A 21,416-nucleotide genomic window follows, 5' to 3' on the forward strand; every position below is an offset into this window, starting at 1 on the left:
ACTTAAGGTTCATTTTAGGAAAGAAACAAAACACACAAATAATACTATTTAAGTGGCAGTGGTTTCCAATACAAGCAGCGTAATTATTATGTTATTAGTGATGTCCAAATGAAGCTTCATGAACCATTTTTTTAAATTTTCTGAACCACTAGACGGCGCTCTCTGTTCACTAAAATGATCATTCCTTGAGCCGAACTTTTACATACGGTTACAAACAAACAGAAGCCATTTGTCTCTTAAATGTTATCCCAGGAACTTTGGATCCCACCTCCCCACCTCCACTGTGTGTTACCTGAACACAATGATCTCCTCAGCTGAGTCCTGTCTCCTCTTGTACTGCTGGAGACAGATGTTACAGTGGTCTTGTCGTGGGTGGAGTCCCCTTGTGACAGCAGCACGCAGGTGAGCCAGGGACCAGTGGAGGTCATGGTTCAACAGACTGGTGGTTGTTTCAAGTAAAGTCTAAAACCAAAAAAGACAGCATTATTAAAAGGCCAATCTGTATTTCTTTACCATGTTTATTACAAATATATTCACATATGCAATACAAGAGTTGGAAATATAGACAAATAAGGAAAATGTTTTCAATAAAATTTTATTTATAGTATCAAATCATAACAAGAGTTATCCAAAGACACTTTACAGATAGAGTAGGTCTAGAACACACTCTATAATTTACAAAGACCCAACATTTCCAGTAATTCCCCCAAGAGCAAGCATTTAGTGCGACAGTGGCGAGGAAAAACTTCCCTTTAGGGAGAAACCTCAAGTGGTGAGGAAAACTTCGTTTTAGGGAGAAACCTTGGACAGACCCAGGCTCTTATTAGGCGTTGTCTGACGGTGCAGGTTGGGGGTGTGATGAACAGTGACAATTATAATCACAATAAAGATAATGGACTATGACTAGAAATAGTAGTGGTAGTATACCGCTGTTTAAACCAACAGCAATATAAACCAACTTTAAATAGCATCAGACAACATTAATAGCTTAGATGGAGTTGCGTATTGACAAAACATGTCAATAAGTGAGGGTGTGGTCTCGCTTTGCCAGACCATCCTCCATCGCAGCGCTGCGGAGGAGGGTCTGGCCAATCCCCACAGCATTACGGGATGGGAGAAAAACGTGATCTGGTTTATTGCCATTTCTTTAAACCAATCACAATTGTCCTGGGGCGGCGCTAAGCACCATACGGAGCAACTCTGCAAAATAGCCTCGGGAAGGAACTTGTTTTGGTGGAATGTGTACGTTCAAGTGTTGTTTTAGTCATGCAACAGAAAACTCAGATTGGACAGTTGGATAGTTTGGCTGGATTTATCTTGCAGAGACCTGAGAAAAGGTCAACCATAGTCCTCATAAATCGACCAGAGTTTAAAATGCCAACACAAAGGAAGCCCAAGGCAACGGATCTCCGGCCTAAATGAGTGAAATCCGGCGGAATTTCCATCAATGGAGCAATCCCGGAAGTGGAACGTTGAGGATATAGACTAGTGAGGGTGTGACAGCTTACAGCCCTATTATCTGAATTGTGGTTCAGGTGCTGCTCTGTTGTTTACTTAACATACATACAGTGCTTTACCTGTTCATAGTTAAAAGTGTCCAGCATACCCAGAATAAGGCCTTGGATCTCTGCCAGCTTTCCTTTACCGTAGACTGGGTCCTGATAGACATAAGAATACAGACAGCATCACATGTAAGGAGTACACAACATACAGCATATTATCATCCATTTATTAAATCACAGATTAGAGCCCTTATGTCTATATTAATGGTCTCTCTTCAAGGTTAAGTAACATGTACATTGACATTAGGGTTCAAGCCCTGAAGGGGTAGAGACTGGAGACTGGAAAATTGGCCAAAAAACTATAAATGATGTGCAAATACTACAAGAAATAGCCACCCACCAGGCTCCATTTAAATAAACAGTAGACAGAAACAATATAAACAGTCTTTGTTCGTCTTGCCACTGACACAGCAATCACCACTCTGTTTTGGTTAATAAACCCTTTACATTTAAACCTATTTACATGCCGCCTCTATACACGCTAAAAGTATTGTTTATTTAAATGGAGTCTGGTGATGGCAATTTCAGGGCTGTTTCTGGTTAAACAAAAAGGATCTTTCTCCTTAACAAAAAGGACTATCTCTGTAGGGATCCGTTCCGTAATGTTATCAGACATTTAGAATAATAATCTGAGCCTTTCAGTGGCAAAAACAGCACTTTTAGGCTATGTTTAGGAAACGATCTGAAGAGAAAACGCAAAAGTGGCGTTGCGTTCTCACTTTTTATTCCGTGTTTAGACAACAGTTTTGGGGGGGAAATATGAGTGCATATGGTGACGCAAAAGTGTGTGAAATTCGATGTAGTATGCACGCCAGGCGGCTAGGTGGCACTGCCACACAACACCACCAAGGCCGCGCGTCTACGTAGAACCTTCCTTCTACTTCCCTCCCTAAAACCAAAACATGTCGAAGTGAACAACAAAAGCTTGTCTGGAAAGACGAGGAGGTGGAGTTGCATGTTTATCTGATGATGACCGGCACAGTTGACCGTGATAAGCCACAGCACAGCACCCAGGGTAGCACTACCAATACCCTGAGCCTCGCAGCCCTTCAGCCGCTGCTTGAGAGCGAGAGGCAGGGGGCAGAGGAGGCTGAAGCAGACCCTCCTCTGCCCACTGGCCTCTGCCACTCGCTCTCTCTCTTGTTTTTCATCTGCCATGTTGTAGCCTACTCTGGCTCAAATGAATAGCCTACATATGGTCATCGAACTATAACAACCTTATCCACATTGTCGAAATCATTTAAATATTGAGCCATTACATTGAAAATCTTTTAGATAACAGGAGCCTATAATTTCTGTAGCCTACTCCATAACAACAGACTACCTGGACGCCTTTTTCTCGTCTCTCTCCACACCGCTGTCTTCAGACTTTAAAGTTTTTACCCTTTAGATGGTTACGCGACGGTGGAGCGTTATTAAGATTTCCACTCTGGAGGGTGGTTTCACTTTTTTGCATTTTTAAGCCCCAAAAAAGCCGTCGCCGTATAAACGAAAGGCACATCCAATAAAATATTTTTTTGGTTTTCACCCACGAGCGTCATCGTGTAAACAGGGCCTTAGTGGACGGAAATTGATGGTGATGAGTGGTTACATTGCAGCCTGAAATGCCAACTGCAGCGTTCTCGCTCAATATTGGATTCCTTAAAAATAAAAATAAAAAGCCCCTTTATTTGACTACAAAATATGGGAAAATAGGGTCCATGTTGAAAAAGACCCTGAAGTTATCCTTTAAAATAAGGAAGATTAAAAAGGCAGCACAAAACACACATACACACCTGCAGTATTCGTTGGATGATGGCAGGCAGAGAAATAAAGCTGCTCATACAGTTGAGAACCTTCATCGTCAGCTCCTTTAGCACTGAGACATACACAAATCTAATTAATATCATCTTCATCAACAGCATCACCATCACGATCATACTGTTTTAGATGGTGAAGAAATAAACTAAGGTGCTCGTGTATGCACTCACTGTGTCATACTTGAATGAATAACATATGCTAATAGAAAAATAATTTAGCTTTTTATGTCTGTAATAGGAATAGAATTTTTCAATACCACACTAAAATCAAAACCACATAAAACCAACGTGAAGAGATGTTTTGCATTTCAGTGCGGTCCAGCAGACAGAAGCACAGAGCTGTTAAAACTTAAAGCTACAATGTGAATTTCTCCCATCTAGCGGTAATATTGTATATGACAACCAACTGAATATTACTTTCTAGCACCCCCCATTCCGAGCGCGTTTAAACTCCTACGGTGGCCGAACCCGAAATTAGCGACAACTTCGTCCGTGAGTGTTCCTTCCACTCTAATAATAGTTTTATGTTATATTAGTAGCATTTAATTGCTAACATCTGCTATCAGGTTCCCAAACATATGAAAGCTAATAAAGTAAAGTATCAGTGCTATCGTTATTCTGTATATTGTCAATGCTCTAGTATCTCCATCGTTTACACGCAGCTGTTCTAGCTGTAGCTAGTCTGTGTTACAACTCCATGACGTGAGTTGTCTGCCAGGGAAATCACGACACATATGATTATGTTTATATTACAAGGTAGACAATCCTTTTTCATCATTGACGCGAGGAAAAGTAACCTAGACGTCATTCTAGCGTTATGCACAACCATGCTATAATTAGCCAAGCAAGCAGCAACTATAAAACATCAAATTTACACAAATAGGCAGAATTACCAGTCGAGAAGAAAGCAGGCAACTTCGGTGTCCCTTTTAAAATCCTTGCTCCTTATGAGTTCTTTCCATCTTGGAAAAGCCACTCCAATATTAACTTTGGTCTTGTTGCTTTGCCTGTCATGTTGTCGTTTTAAATTCTCTTTTTAACTTCCTTCAAATCTGTCTGTAATCTTCTACCCCTCCCTACCTGGCATTCGTCACAGTCAGTGCCACTGAGTGAAAAGCGCAAAATGCGGACGTACAGTTGTGTTCAAAATAATAATAGTGTGTTTAAAAAAGTGAATAATACTAATAAAATTAGAATAGCTTTTTAATTCCATAATATCAATGCATTGGGAACACTGCATGTTCAATTCCAAATCAAAACATGACCAAAATTGATCAAGTTTGTGTTTACAAAATACCTTTACAGAATGTGAAGAAAAAGGAATATTAGGCTGTTAAAAATAGCAGTATTTGCATTTTTCTTTACAAACTCAAACATTTACTGTATAAACTGAAAAATGTCTCAAGGGTTTTTTACTGGGTTTTGCCTCAAAAACAGCATTTTTGATGTCACCTATGGGATTGAGGTCTGGGGATTGGGCTGGCCACTCCATAACATCAATCTTGTTCATCTGGAACCAAGACTTTGCTCGCTTACTGGTGTGTTTTGGGTCATTGTCTTGTTGAAAGACCCATTTCAAAAGGCATTTCCTCTTCAGCATAAGGCAACATGACCTCTTCAAGTATTTTAATGAATTGAAACTGATCCATGATCCCTGGTATGCGATAAATAGGCCAAACACCACAGTATGACAAACATCCCCATAACATGATTTTTGCACCACCATGCTTTACTGTCTTCACAGTACTGTGGCTTGAATTCAGTACATGGGGGTCATCGGACAAACTGTCTGCGGCCCCTAGACCCAAAAAGAACAATTTTGCTCTCATCAGTCCACAGAATTCTCCTTTGGCCAGTCAATGTGTACTTTGTACATGCCTTTTTTTTCAGCAATGGGACTTTGCGGGGGCTTCTAGCTGATAGCTTTGCTTCACATAGCCTTCTTCTGATCGTAACAGTACTCACAGGTAACTTTAAGTCTTCTTTAATTTTCCTGGAGCTGATCATTGGTTGAGCCTTTACCATTTTGGCTATTCTTCGATCCATTCGAATGGTATTTGACCGTTTTTTTCCCACGTCGTTCAGGCTTTGGATGCCATTTCAAGGCATTGAAATCATTTTGGCTGAGCAGCCTATAGTTTTTTGCACTTCTTTATATGTTTTCCCCTCTCCAATCAACTTTTTAATCAAAGTCCGCTGTTCCTCAGAGCAATGACTGGAACGACCCATTTTGCTAAGTATATCAGTGTGAAATGCACTATAACCAGCATGCACAACATTTGCTTCCTTCCTTCCTTAAATATATTTAAGTTATTATATTTTAAATATAATTGACGCCTGTGTCTTCACAGAATCAATCACCTCACTAAGTGAACACAACTGCTATTATTTTGAACATGCCCCTTTCAATTACAGATTCAATTACACAGAATCAGCAGCATGTCATGACTGTTGGCTCTGTTGGTTTTCTATTACTCTACAACACTTACTAGCAGGGTTCTAAATTAGCACCGTTTACCAGCCAAATGCTGGTGAAATATGCAAGTGGCTGGTAGATTTGCTTCACTCACCAGCCAAAAAACCAATGGTAATCTATTGAATGGCTGGTAATATTTGAACATTCATTAGCCATTTGGCTGGTAGACGAAAATGTTAATTTTGAAGCCTGCTTACTAGTAAATTATTTGCCATGTAGAAATATCACTTCTACCAAAAAATTTGATTTATGAGGTTAATGATGTTGGACTGCTATTATTTTGAACACAACGGTATGTCCCTCTTTGGCTAATGTATTTTAAAGATGGAGGCGCTACATGGCGGCCGTCATTCCAGCGAGTCGCTCGTATGTATTCTGAATGATTCTGAATGGCAGATTCTACCCTTTCAGATTCTACTTTGATTAGTTGGTGGAAGTAATTACACATGAATGAGCACATATTTTTGAAAGAACAAAGGGGTTTTTGCTAAGAATCAACTCAAAAAATTACACAATGGAGCTTTAATGCAAAGCACGGTTAGTTTTCATGACACAAAAAACAGCGAAGGACTTCTGTCCAGATTAGGGCCTAATAACTTCGGACATCCTTGCTCAAATGTGCGTGTGTTTACCTTCAAATGTGTGTTCGGCATTGAGCCCCTTTACTAGTTTTTGAGAAGCCATCATGGTCTCCAGCAATGGAAACCACAGAACCTGTGAGGAAGTAAAAAGAATGAATGAGGAGACATTGTCAACCCCCCCCCAGCCAGCCACACACCGTACTGTCAGTGCACTGTACCTCTCTTTGTTGCTGGTATAGGTTGTCAGAGCTTCGATGACACAAGGCAATGATGTCATTCAGTGAATCCGTTACTCTCGTCAGAGTTGATTCACTGTCACTCTCCTCTTTATTCAGTCTTCCATCTCCTTCAACTCCTCTGTCACCCTCAGCAGTGAGGAGATTTAGTTTTTCCTTCAATGTCTTCAGAGGGAGTATTAAAGTGCTTTAGTGACAATAACAGCTACATTAAACAACAGAGGTGAAAGTAAGTACATGTACTTGCTTGGTTTAAGTACAGTTGTTCTACCGGTACAGTATTAGAGTATTATCATTTTATATGAATGTATGCTCCTACTCCACAACACCATATGCAAACCAATATATATTTATTAGGACTTTCAATTAATTACATTTTTAATCGTGTGAGTGTCCTAGTTAAGTGGCAATTAATCAAATTTTTTTATCTGATCAAAATGTAATTTAAAAGGTTTTTAGGTTTGTAATGCTCAAGTGGTATTTGAGACAGGACATACTCTGGTGGTAATTTAGTTCACATCGACAGCACATGCAAACAACTTTAGTCTTGTCGAGAGAACCATCTGGAAGGGATTTGAAACTCAACTTGCCATACAAAAGACCCTTTTCTCTATCCATTTCTGCTCAAGGAGCTTTGTTTCTGCTAGCCATCCATTCCCGTTCATGGATGTATTCTAGACCTGTGATATATAATATAATAATAAAATATAGACCCACTCCGTCACAGTCAGTGCCACTGCATAATTCATCCATAAAATGTGGTCTGATTATAGACAAAAACACCCTATGGTGGCTTGTGACTCAGAGGTAGAGTGGTCGTGGTGTATAGCTGTTCACTGCTGCCATACTTAGTATGGGTTCAAATGTAGTAGTTGAATTTTAGTACATTGTAATTTATGTATGTGACGAATAAAAATAAAGTTTCCATGTAAACTTGTAAAATTTACTTTTTTGACAAATTGGCAAACTGATGAAATATATCAGTATTAAAAATCCAAATGAAAGACTGAAATATCAGGAAGATTATACCGTTTTGTACGGCAAAGTGGTCTAAAACTCTACTACTGTAAATACGGGTTAACTAGTGTTGTAACTGCGACTTTGAAGAATTTCAGACCACATTTTCTAACTAAATGATGCAAAAATGCAGGGAAGTCCAAGGGGTTCACTGAGTATTTCCTGGCACTTTTTATTAGCCACTACTACTTTAGAGCTCTTGTAGTGATGTGTCAAATTGATAAATTATGAATAATTAGTTAATTAGAAAATCTAAGGATTTATTACTCTGTAGGTGTTTTGTAGCTACCTCTAACAAGACAGCAAAAGCTCCATGAACATCTCCCTTCTTCTCCAGCAGATAGGCTGTAGCCTCATTGTGGTGGTACTTCTGTGTTATCTAGAGAGAGAGAGAGAGAGAGAGAGAGAGAGAGAGAGAGAGAGAGAGAGAGAGAGAGAGAGAGAGAGAGAGAGAGAGAGACATGCTTTCAGACTCACAAGTGCAGGTAAGCAGTCCCCATCTGGTAATAAAATAATTACTGTTTGCAGTATGATGCAGTTCCCTACATTTTCAATATATCATTACATCCTTTAATATACAAATATTTTAATGCTATTGTGACAGTTGTTTTATTTACCTGTTGGCCATTTAATTATGTGATTGAATGTTTACTTCCTAATAGCGTAGCTAGTCTGGATCAACGGAACTTCATTTCCAGGATAATTGCCTGATATTCGACGTGATGTCCCTCACCTTTCGCTCTCTGTGTGTTGCAGTTCTCAAAATCCCTTCAGCTACGGGAAACAACAACAAACTTCGAGCTACACGCTGAAAATACGTTTTAAAAGAACATTTGGATCGTGCAAAAAGGCAGGACTGCTTGGTTCTTTCGGGTAATGATTGTAAAGATTTACAACAAATATGTTTATGGCATTTACTCTCTTACTGGGACATTTTGGGACCGATTGGCGGGATTGCTATGGACAAAGTACACACAGCTTTGTTTAAGATTTTATGTGCCATTTTCTTATCCGGGGTACAAATGTTCCACCAAAACAAGTTCCTTCCCAAGACTATTTTGCAGAGCCACTGTTACTGCAGCCAGAGCGTAGCGCCATCCAAGAAGACTGTAATTGGTTTAAAGAAAAGCAAACAACCCAGACTGTTTTTTTCTCATATCCTGGAATGTAAGGTATGTGTAGTGTAGCCAGACCTTACTCCACAATGCTGTGGAGATAGGTCTGGCAATGCAAGACTAAGGTGCAACTAACTGAAAATATTTGTACCCCTATCAGCCATCTCAGCTACTGATATCATGAACCCCTTCACAGTTTAAATGGATATGCAACATTCCACTTCATCACTGACGTCTATCAGTCGAACTGTAAAATTGTAACATTTGAACAAATATACTGAAGGCACACAGGGAGCAGCGGATGTGTTATATTATTCAGCAGGACTGCATAAAAGTGAAAGCAGTATGTGGTGAGTAACACTATAGAAACATACTGAAACAATCTTAGAATTTCAGCATTATTATAATATTCCTGTATTATCCTGATTGTAACTTCAAACGTTTCAGGTAGATTTAGTGACCTCATGAACTCTTATCATATTATACCTTGTATGTAATTTGTAACGTCACTATAATATTTAAAAAATATTCTTATAATTTTCTGAAATCGTCAGTGAGGGTATTCTCTAATATCAGTCAAGTGTATAAAAATGGGAACTGCTGCGTGTAGATGAGAGAAGCAAAGTGTATGCGCATTGTGCACATGCTACATATATAATTAAGGAACAATACGCATCACTAATACATTCTAGTCTATATCCTTCGCATTCCACTTCCAGGATTGCTACGGTGCTGCAGGAAATTCCGCCGGATGCATGTATTTTCCGTTTCCTTCTGCTTTCTTTGTGTTGGATTTTTAAATTCGGTGGATTTATGAAGACTATTGTTGACTGCTTCTCAGATCTCTGCATGATAAATTGAGACAGCTAGCTAGACTATGTGAGTTTTCTCTCACACGACTATTTTGCAGCGCATGACAATTCTGATTGGTTTAAAGAAATGCTAATAAACCAGAGCATGTTTTCCTCCCATCCCCGAATGCTATGTGGAGTAGCCAGACTCTCCTTCAGTGCACTTTGGAGGAGGGTCTGGCAAAGCGAGACTAAAAACATCCTAGTGTTGCGATGGTGCTATCAACTCAAGAAATATTGAAAATATTTATATCCACAAAAGGGGGGCCCTGCACAAAAGGTTTGGGAGGTACTGGTTTAGTGTGTTTAGTGCGTTTCGTGGGCCTTTCATCTGTTGAAATTTTAAAAAGAAAACAGCTCAAGATCTCAGCATCTTTTTAGTCAAGCGTTCATCGAGCCACATTGCCGAATGTATTATTTTGTATTTATGCTTTTTTGTTTCACTATGATTTATTGTGATTTATTGTGCTTTTTCTGACTATTGATCTGTTTTAATGTATGTATTTATTTGGCCTGTGAAGCACTTTGTGACTCTGTCTGTGATAAGTGCTATATAAATGAACTTTACTTACTTACTTACTGCATCACTACTGTCATATGGAAAACTACTCAAGCTGTTGCTGCAACATGAACTCTGTGCAGGTATTTAACTCTTGTACACAAACGCATGCAATAAATATATTTAAAGTATAGTAGATAGTACTTGTATGGCCTCCTCCAGTCTGTAGTGCTGGGAGGTCTGCAGGAAGCTCAGGAGCTGCTGGGGGGCAAAGCGGCACAGTAAGCCCAGCAGAAGCTCATGGAGGTCACGTTCCAGAGGCAGGTTGGTCCCTGAATGGTGGCCTTCCCTGAAGAACAGAGCAGATGAGACGTTAAAGGAAGAAAAGGTGGAGACAAAGAGGGAGAAGAGGAGGCAAATTAAGAAGAAATGCAGGAGTGAGGTAGCAGAGTTATCACTAGAGCAGGACGCACACCATACCGTGGCTCCAGGAGGCAGTTGAGGAACTTGAAAAGTAGCTGGTCATCCTAGAAAGAGAGAGATACAGAGAAAGAGAGAGGGAGAGATAAAGAGAGAGAGAGAAAAAAAGAGAGATTGATTCAGTGGAAAATATTAACCCATGTCACCCAGCCCCTCAGGAAGTGCGCTGGACTTCATCAATCAAAATCCAAAGCAGTGGAACTGTAACTCCCGGACCATCACGTGATACCCTCTGACCCAAAAAGTATTTTTCTAATAGACATGTCTATAACCCCTGTAAAATGACTCGTTTCACTATCAAAATTTGATCTATGTTGATTAACTCAACTAAACGATTTGGACTGTATAAAGACCAATGGGGCCAGATCATATAGCATTTAATTTGACATTGACCATTTTGACATTGAAAACTAAACCTTTATCAATGTATTAACTGAAGAATTCACTGCTGGAAATTTGTAATGCAATAAAAGCTGATTTTCAGTTTAACAGTGTTGAAACATTGAAGAAAATGTCACCAGTCACAACACAGGAACACACATAAAATGATATTTCCCCAGTGCATGCTGGGAGGGTTCCAAACACACCTACCTCATGTAACTGCAATTATAACTATGAAAACACATTGCATTTCTAAAAAGTTCTTCACAATAAAAGCCTCCTGCCAGTTAACCAGTGGAAAGTAATGTGGGACCCTTTGTGGAAGAGTACAAAATGGACGGGTCTAGTTAAAAACAAACTCGCAGCTAGTACAAGATGAGACCGACGACCGTCACGATCTTCAGGGGGGGAAGCATCTTGAGGAGGAAATGACGAGACAGATGTTACATTATTTGGCAACATTATACCTGCAGCTGCAGCACAGCAGGTACAGGTATGGTTGATCACACTACCTAAACACCAGCTGATTTCATGTGCTTTTGAATAAGCAAGACAGTCTGTCCTCAGTGTTGCTGTATAGTCTGTAAAAATGCCAATGGTTTTCAGATGGATTACATAGCTTGTGCTTTTTGTATTATTTTAAAATGCATTGCAGTACTGGTAACTTCAACTCAGTAGTAAACAGTTTAAATTTTTTAGAAAACAAAAAACAAAACCGATTTCCAAACAGGTCTGCAGGAACACATGGATGAAAGCTGCTCAATGTAAAAGTGTGAAATTCAAGTGTGAAATTCATTGTGCTCATTTTGTGTACACAGTGCAGGTAGTGAGAGGCATACAGAACACAAGACAAGGATTGGATACGAACTACTCAGGTTTTGATACCTTTAAAGCTTGATGCTCTTCCTCAGGCAGCATTCAGCTAATTACATTTCACACTGAGAAGCTTTCTTTCCTTTTTAGTCATGGTTTAAAGAACTCTCTGGCATCATCATGATATTAGTTCTAGTAAAAGTAAAAAATGATCTTCTACAGTTTTAGTGCAGAAATTAGTTGTTTGTATTTATGTAATAGCTTGTAGATGATAGTCCATGCAGGTAGACTTTCAACACAAATATTAACAGATAAAGACGTTATAATAACATTTATTTTAACCTTACCTGAAGCTCAGAGATGATTTGCTGCACCTCTTTAGCATAGTGAAACACCACTAGGTCAGCTGACTTGCTGGGGTCAAGGGTCACAAGCTCCTGTGAAGATATGTTAGAGGGTTTGTATGTCAACACAATTACTTAGAGACAAATTGTTAGCTAGAGATGTCTTCCTAATATTTACTGATGCAAATATAAAAGTTCACAAAACAAATCAAAGATTGTGAGGCTGTGTTGTGTGCTATCTCCTCCATCTAGACTGGCAACCCTCATGTCTCTCTGTCTGCTGAGAGTAAAGGTTTTGCTCTTTAAAAGATGCTGATGTGTGCAGCGGGGGCGGTATTGCATTTGCTTTACTGCACCGTTGTGACGAAAAGGGAGCTGAGCCGTTTCTACCCTCACTTATGGTTACGAAAGCTGGGTCATGACCAAAAGAACTAGATCACAGGTACAAGCGGCCAAAATAGGTTTTCTCAAGATGGTGGCTGGCGTCTCCCTTAGAGATAGGGTGAGAAGCTCAGTCATCCCTGAGGAACTCTGAGTAGAGCTGCTGCTCCTTTGAGTCGATACAAGCCAGCAGAGCTGGTTCAGCATCTGGTAAGGATGCTCCCTGGGCACCTACCTAGGGAAGGTATCCCAGGCACATCCGGCTGGGAGGAGGCCTTAATATATGTCCAGACCGGCCTGGGAAAACCTCGGGATCCCCCAGTCAGAGCTCATTAATGTGGTTCGGAGCTGCTGCCCCCGCGACTCGACCCCGGATAAGCAGACAAAGACGGATGGATAAAAAAAAAAACGTTTGTCTTATTAACCCCTTATGAACATGCTTGACTACATATCTCATCTACCCTGGAGGACCTCGGGATCCCACAGGAAGCGCTGGAAGACATGGACCCCCTTTCTACCTTGCTTAGCCGGATACCACCGTAACCTGCCTAGAATTTAAGGGATAATCATATTTGTTTGAGTATGTTCTGACCTGTATGTGTTGCAGTCCTTTGTCCTTGACCATCTGTTTCTCCTCAGGGCTGTAGCCAGGCATGGACATCAGATTGTGGATGTAGCTGAAGATTTCCCCCTGACACACACACACACACACACACACATTAAGTGCTTTATATGAATCCACAAATTACATTACAATAGTAAACAGGACTTCCACAATAACAAAGGTCTTCTACATTCTTAAACAATCAAAGATAAAGAAAACACAGCCAGACTATCTGTTACACCTGTGATGGAATACAAGGTCACAAGCTGTCTAGCCCTTTTTATGGTAAGCTTGCCAATCATAACCTACTAACATAAATAATGTAAATGCTCACATTCAAATGTACCACATATCAACCAAATGCATGTATAGTTTGATGAATCTGAAATGTATGTTACCTTTCTGAGGGGGTCTCTCAGGTAGCAGTCAATGATCCTGTCATACAGATGTTTCTTCTCATAAAGAAATTCACAGATTTGGTAGCTGGAGGACCAGACAGGGAGACACAAAGATATGTAATTGAGGCCACATAACATTAAAATAAGAATAAGACTACAAAATAGTAACTTGTATAAATTATTATTATGACTTAAATCCATGTTCCATGTTTTCACAGGTAGTTGAGCTAACCAAGTTTTAAAATTTCTAGATTTTTTTCTATTTAAAATTTCTCCTATTTTTTAAATGCAGCATTGTGACACTGAGCACCAACTTACTGATACTTTGAATAAGATTGTCTCACGAAATATCGCATTGGGACGTCAATATTTAAATTAACCATTGCTCAAAGGACTATAACTCAGCACTTCCCAAATTTACAGTTTGGTTCAGTCCCAGTGTTCTCATAAACTCAACTCTGTTTGCCACATCAACAGACCGCCGTTTTCAGCGAGATAGCTCAGACCTACTGTACACTGCCTGCCCAGCATCACACAGGCAACACACACAGTTGGAGAGCAGCTGGTGATGAAAGTGGAACATGCAGAGGCTAAAGAGGCTCTTTTCGCTTAAGTGAAGCACCATCAGGGGAAAATGTGAACTACATTTAGCAAAACCTGGACCAAGGATGTAAACTCATAACCCGAAAAAGTTACAAAATATAGAACTTAAAAAAAAAAATGCATGGAAAATATGAAAAGGTACAAGATGCTAAAATTACTTGATACGATTTTGCAAATGTCTTTGGTTTCAGTCTTTGGTCAACTACTCACAACTTAGCGTTCTCTGCCAAAGCCAACAGTCTTTCTTCATTAAACTGGACCACACCGCCAACCTGCAGCAGCTCGAGCAGAACCTACAAACCAGTCACAATAAAGACCAGTCACATGAAATGATGGCATTATCTAGCAAATCCCAGACTTGTGTCAGCGATTTTATCTATACATACATACGTACATGATTCAATAACATTTTCGATTTAAACCGGGAAGACAATGCAGCAATAAGAGGAACTAGATGGCAGAAGGGTACTTTGTAACAACAGTTTGAGTTTCTCAAAATTATCGAAGTGCAATTTAATGCACTATTAGTTTAACAAGGTGCACATGAATGCACCATAAAGTGTATATATACTGTATCTATATGAGAGACAGAAAAAAAAAAAAAAAAAAAAAAAAAAAAAAAGAGTAAGGAACTGCTATGTGTTTTCTTCACCAACCTGCTGCCTCTCAGTGTGTCGGGAGTCATCGTCTGGGCAACACAGGAACTCCAGAACCTGGAAAGACAGATTTTTATTTTTAGTTTCCTGTGTGCGGGACATCTATGGGCAAAGCCCCACATGGGTGTTTAACCTCCAGCCAATAATAGCGCGCAGGGTGTGCAGCCTGTTGTCATTCCCAACAGCTTCTTTGCTCATCATCGCCTCAAATCAACGCAAAAGTCATGATGAAGCTCTGTATTCACTCATAAACATGCATAAACAATGTGGCACCTTCCCGAGAAGGCGTGGGTGTGTTTATTTGTGCTTTAGAACATAATCGCTGTGAAACAATATCAGAAGAGCCTTCTGTTCCTCTCATTACTGCTTTGTATGGTGTATTTAGCTACCTCTCCTTATGACCTGTCTCTCTTAGTTACCTGTTATAGTTACGCTGTTATAGTCCTAGACTGCCGGGGGACTTCCTTCCTTTGACACACTGAGCTGCTCTCTCCTCTCCCTTTCTATTACTGTTTCTATTACTGTTACTATTACTATTACTATTTGTGTGCAGCCCGTCCCAGAAATGCTTGTTACTAATCCTAGCTTCTGGGGAGTTTACTCCCCGGAGTCCTTATGCTTTTTTTTCCCCCAGCGTATTTCCTTGGAGAACGTTGGCACCAAGACCCTGGTTGCAGCTGTCGCCGTGGTCCTGCTGCACTCCCTGCTGAGCTCAGCGATGCCCTGCAATGTCATGCTGCGTCCTGCTGAACCCTGCAGCTTCCCGCTACATCCAGTCACTGTTCCATTATTAATGTGACTACTATCGCCACTGTTCATCACACCCCCAACCGGCTCGTCAGACACCGCCTACCAAGAGCCTGGGTCTGTCCGAGGTTTCTTCCCAAGAGGGAGTTTTTCCTCGCCACTGTCGCACTGCTTGCTCTTGAGGGAATTACTGGAATTGTTGGAATTGTTGGGGCTTTGTAAATTATAGAGTGTGGTCTAGACCTACTCTATCTGTAAAGTGTCTTGAGATAACTTATGTTATGATTTGATACTATAAATAAAATTGAATTGAATTGAATTGAATTGAATTGAAATTGAATTGAATTATTTAGATTTCCACCGACATTAAGCCTTATTCGCACGGGATAAGTATTACCTGGTGACCTCCAGTCATTTGTAATAATCGCGGAGGTTGTCTGTGGTCTTAATCCCGTGCGAGTCGGTCATGTCTGTAATTTGTAAAGTAATAATTCCCCCGCAAATGACCTACCATATTTCGCCGAAAACGGAGGTCCTGTGATAATATTAGTCCCGTGCGAATCGGCATCTCTGATTTGTCCAGGATTTGGCGGGGCTTTTTTGTTTTTTCAAGGTACCTATTTCCTTCTTTTGCGCCTTTTTATCCATCTTTCGTGAAGAATGGAGGGTGCGTTGGAGTGTTTTGGGTGCTGGGTCATGTCGCTATACATCATATACAATTTGCAGAAAGAGAAAGATGAAAACCACCACAAGTGCGAAGACAAAAAGAATGATTAAATGGCGATGGATGACATGTATAGCAGCATGCGGTAAGTATATTTTTTATGTTTGTATCATACATCTAGAGATAACGACAAGACATCTCCAAGCAATAGCTTATCAAAAATAATGCACAATCAAGCGAGGGGGCTCACTTCATAATTAGAGGTTAATGTTACAAATAAATCAAGCGTAGCTTGAGCTAATAGATTTTAACCTGGTGAAATGTTTTGTTTTATCCATCTAACCGGACCCTGCTTGACACCACCCGGAGAAAAAAGTGAGAGAAAGAAAAAGGAGAGGTCGCAGTTCGGACGATGACTGACTGAGATTGTGTGTGTGTGTGTGTGTGTGTGTGTGTGCGTGTGTCCTCGAGATCTGACCACACACAAACACACGTAGCAGAGCTACCCACACCTATGTTTCTACTGTTGCTTAATGTCAGTAAATTCGAGTAAAATCACAGGCTTCGCTTATCCCGTTCGAATGCGCCAGATGAAACTCAGATGTGGGTGGGTAATTTATAATTTACACGAGGTCCCTAGATAATACTTATCCCGTGCGAATAGGGCTTTAGCTTGTAGGAGGGTTGCAGTTATTGTTTTTTATCTTGAGAGGCAAGATGAGTTTGGTATCCTGGTGACCGCCTCATGCTGCAGCGGGAGAGAAGGGGCAATAGAGGTGTGCTAATGGCAATCCAACAGCGTATTGTTGTGTTGGCACCATCTTGTCTGCCATAGACGATTTGCTGCCATTCTAGCAGGTGTGTGGGTGTCCACCAGATCCATATCTGGAGCGTCTCATGTGCAGCTCTTGTCTTGATAGTATATTTTAGTGGTTGTATTCATTTCTGGATTATCACTGACTAACTGTCAGTGGGGATGTGATCAGCTATGACTGTCACAGCCTCTAACAGGCCCACATCTTCAATAGTTGTGTGGACAGTGGAACAGTGGAGTGGAGAGAAACAGGAAGATGACACACAACAGCAGCAGTCTCCAACGGAATATTACTCTGCTAATTACAAGTAAAACATATCAGTATGAATTATTGTGCTGGAATGTGTATGAAAAAGAGCATTTTATGCCTTTACCATGAAGTCGACAGAAGAGACACAACAGTATCTTATCTTGCCTCTCAACAAAAGTTCCCAAACGGGACTCGAACCTCAGAAATTTGTTTGGTGCCTTAAAGGTGCCCTGCCACATGTATTTCATTACTTTGTGGTGATGTCTGAAGTTCTACCATGGACTCTGTAACATTTTTTGTGGAAAAAATGCCTTGGTTGCCTTGTTTCAAGCCATTCTAGCGTGGTATAGAAAGCCTACAGGAAGACTAAGCTCAATTTCTGCCAGTTCTCATCAATATTCAACAAGCTAAGCTGTTTGAATCTGATTGGCTAACAGCTAGCCAATGAGAGCCTGGCTGTCAGAATCCTTTACCCAGCCCAACTGGGCAAGCTCATGAATAGTAATGAGCTCAGGCAATATGATGTCAGACTGACCAGCTTTTGTAATTGGCCTGATTTCTCTGCTTATTTCTTTTCAGTGGCTAGAGCTGACAGAGGAGGTAGCAGTTCATTTTCACATTCACCACATAACACAAACACATATGGACCTAACAAAAAAAAAACGGTTTTGTATGGCAGGGCACCTTTAACCTCTAGACTACCAAAGTTGAGAATAAAAGTTGCTACCAGTTGAATTAATCCTTTAGGAGTTTTAGAAGTTTAAGGAGTTAATGGATTTGGATTTGTTTTGTATTACATACTATAAATACCCACTTTCATCAATTACAAGCACAATGCATGTGCTGATTTGGATATGATCCTAGATCCTGTCAAATACATTTTCAGAAAATATAACCTCCAGTCAGTTATGAGATGGCGATAGTGTCTACTCTGACACCAGGTCATGGTAATGTTCTTCATGTTGGTTCCAACTCAGAGCTACTGGAAAAGGAAATCACACAGCAGAGTGCAAAGCTTCCGGCATGCATGGGAAAAACAGAGGTACCTGAAGAATTTAAAGCCTTTATCTCTGATGGCTGGGTATCTCCAGATGGGGTGGTATTTGGCAATGACCTTACGAGAGTATGTTGTGTAATTAAAACCCCAGGTATTATTTCTTAAACTTATGAGGGAGGCAATCATTTGTCCAGGGAGTCATTGATATTAAAAGTGAGGAGGCTATCCCATCCTTTATGTCAGCCCCATCGTATAAGGTGCATTTAAAAAACCCTCTTGTAGATGGAGTGGTAAAGGTAAGAGTAGTAGTCCTTACCTAAGACTGGAGTTACCCTGCTACTAGCTAACGATTTGCCAGCTGCGGTAAAAGCTGAAAACTTTGTAATTGCAGAGAGGTCTGTGTGTGCCTCCGCCAACTACTGCTATAAGAGATGGTCAGAACAGCATGGCGACACTTTTGCCCCCACTATCTAAACATACAAAAGCATGTTTTTTAAATTGATTTTTATGTATTCATTTACTTATTTTCCTGTCCCTTATGCACCCATACAGTACCCTACGCCTTTAGCGTTTGCCTGTACAGCCTATACCAGTGAGTGAAAGTATCAGCATGGTATGATCTATAATGAAATATTTGGTGTATTCAGGGGATCTGATTGGTTACCTGATCAAAGAGCTTCCTGTTCACAAAAAGTGTGTTGTCTGGCTTGGCCAACTGGCGAGCCAAAAAGGTGAAGAGCCCGCCCACCTGGGATGGAGTGAAGTCTGGGTTGTCCACCATCACCTAGGTAACCAGAAAGACATAATTATTAGGCAAAGAAAAATAATAACTTTTGTAGTATTTCATGATATTAATAGAACCGTCATTTAAAGTAAACTAAATGCTTTCCTAGTGTGTTTGTTGGGTATTCAAAAATACAGGGATATTGTGTAATAAAGATAAACAAAAACTTTAATACTCTAGCTACTGTAAGATTTTAATCTAAAATGTGACCAATGACCGGTCTGGCTCTAAAAGGCCAGGCTAATCTGACTCCAATTCTATGGTCACTGAATAGTGTTCGTTTACTGGTAGATGAGAGGAAAAGACTCAGGATTCAAAATAAGACTCAGGATTCGTCCAGTTAAAGTTAATAAAAAGCTTTAGTGAATGATATTGCAAAATACAAAAGCGTATGCATACGGATCAGATTACTTCAAGACAAAACAGCCTATTGCTACAACCTAGCAAACAGACAGAGTTTCTCCCAGCATCTGATCCCGGCTAACCCAGAACCTTTACTTTTTATTCCCTCTCTCTGCTTCATCCGTCTAACGATATGTATCACATTGTATAAACAAATGACCTTGACTTCTCATTCCCAGCTCATAAAGACAGACTGCTATTGTTAAATTTGAACCTCTGTGTTTTTTAATCTCCTTCAAACTTACGGAGTTCTCCAAGAGTCAGGTCATTCCACTATACTTTGTGTCACATATCACGCGCTTACAAAACACTGACCTTGTTGCCTGTTCCCCCCTTGATCAGAGAAGACTTTTTCATTTCAGGCATTATCTCACCCTACTTTTGTAATGTCAAATCACTGTAGAACTAGATGGCCTCTCAAAACCCAGGGAAACGAGACAACAAGGTCAAAATCATGAACTCTACAATCCTGTTAGCTTACTCTCACAAATACAGTGCCTTGCGAAAGTATTCGGCCCCCTTGAACTTTTCGACCTTTTGCCACATTTCAGGCCTCAAACATAAAGATATAAAACTGTAATTTTTTGTGAAGAATCAACAACAAGTGGGACACAATCATGAAGTGGAACGAAATTTATTGGATATTTCAAACCTTTTAAACAAATAAAAACTGAAATATTGGGCGTGCAAAATTATTCAGCCCCCTTCAGTTAATACTTTGTAGCGCGCCACCTTTTGCGCGATTACAGCTGTAAGTGGCTTGGGGTATGTCTCTATCAGTTTTGCACATCGAGAGACTGACATTTTTGCCCATTCCTCCTTGCAAAACAGCTCGAGCTCAGTGAGGTTGGATGGAGAGCGTTTGTGAACAGCAGTTTTCAGTTCTTTCCACAGATTCTCGGTTGGATTCAGGTCTGGACTTTGACTTGGCCATTCTAACACCTGGATATGTTTATTTGTGAACCATTCCATTGTAGATTTTTGCTTTATGTTTTTGGATCATTGTCTTGTTGGAAGACAAATCTCCATCCCAGTCTCAGGTCTTTTGGAGACTCCATCAGGTTTTCTTCCAGAATGGTCCTGTATTTGGCTCCATCCATCTTCCCATCAATTTTAACCATCTTCCCTGTCCCTGCTGAAGAAAACGCAAGCCCAAACCATGATGCTGCCACCACCATGTTTGACAGTGGGGATGGTGTGTTCAGGGGTGATGAGCTGTGTTGCTTTTTACGCCAAACATAACGTTTTGCATTGTTGCCAAAAAGTTCGATTTTGGTTTCATCTGACCACAGCACCTTCTTCCACATGTTTGGTGTGTCTCCCAGGTGGCTTTTGGCAAACTTTAAACGACACTTTTTATGGATATCTTTAAGAAATGGCTTTCTTCTTGCCACTCTTCCATAAAGGCCAGATTTGTGCGTAGTATACGACTGATTGTTGTCCTATGGACAGAGTCTCCCACCTCAGCTGTAGATCTCTGCAGTTCATCCAGAGTGATCATGGGCCTCTTGGCTGCATCTCTGATCAGTCTTCTCCTTGTATGAGCTGAAAGTTTAGAGGGACGGCCGGGTCTTCGTAGATTTGTAGTGGTCTGATACTCCTTCCATTTCAATATTATCGTTGCACAGTGCTCCTTGGGATGTTTAAAGCTTGGGAAATCTTTTGTATTCCAAATCCGGCTTTAAACTTCTCCACAACAACAGTATCTCGGACCTGCCTGGTGTGTTCCTTGTTCTTCATGATGCTCTCTGCGCTTTACACGGACCTCTGAGACTATCACAGAGCAGGTCCATTTATACGGAGACTTGATTACACACAGCTGGATTCTATTTATCATCATTAGTCATTTAGGTCAACATTGGATCATTCAGAGATCCTCACTGAACTTCTGGAGAGAGTTTGCTGCACTGAAAGTAAAGGGGCTGAATAATTTTGCACGCCCACTTTTTCAGTTTTTTATTT

General features: G+C 40.4%; 1 protein-coding gene across 6 annotated transcripts in view; it reads right to left on the minus strand.

Moving 5' to 3' along the window:
* The window catches only part of vps8 (VPS8 subunit of CORVET complex), an 83,230-nt gene that overhangs the window by 10,918 nt on the left and 50,896 nt on the right, over window positions 1–21,416 (minus strand). For all 6 annotated transcript variants that reach the window (XM_039783334.1, XM_039783332.1, XM_039783331.1 and 3 more), the window contains 14 exons: window positions 18,933–19,052; window positions 14,797–14,853; window positions 14,351–14,433; window positions 13,538–13,622; window positions 13,128–13,226; window positions 12,158–12,247; window positions 10,617–10,663; window positions 10,341–10,485; window positions 7,961–8,050; window positions 6,637–6,819; window positions 6,470–6,551; window positions 3,338–3,420; window positions 1,578–1,658; window positions 293–462 (listed from right to left, as the gene is read on the minus strand). In XM_039783334.1, the coding sequence (XP_039639268.1) occupies window positions 293–462; window positions 1,578–1,658; window positions 3,338–3,420; window positions 6,470–6,551; window positions 6,637–6,819; window positions 7,961–8,050; window positions 10,341–10,485; window positions 10,617–10,663; window positions 12,158–12,247; window positions 13,128–13,226; window positions 13,538–13,622; window positions 14,351–14,433; window positions 14,797–14,853; window positions 18,933–19,052 (1,415 nt within the window). The remainder of the gene's footprint in view (window positions 1–292; window positions 463–1,577; window positions 1,659–3,337; window positions 3,421–6,469; window positions 6,552–6,636; window positions 6,820–7,960; window positions 8,051–10,340; window positions 10,486–10,616; window positions 10,664–12,157; window positions 12,248–13,127; window positions 13,227–13,537; window positions 13,623–14,350; window positions 14,434–14,796; window positions 14,854–18,932; window positions 19,053–21,416) is intronic.

Source organism: Perca fluviatilis, chromosome 19, assembly GCF_010015445.1.
Source record: "Perca fluviatilis chromosome 19, GENO_Pfluv_1.0, whole genome shotgun sequence".
NCBI lineage: Eukaryota > Metazoa > Chordata > Actinopteri > Perciformes > Percidae > Perca > Perca fluviatilis.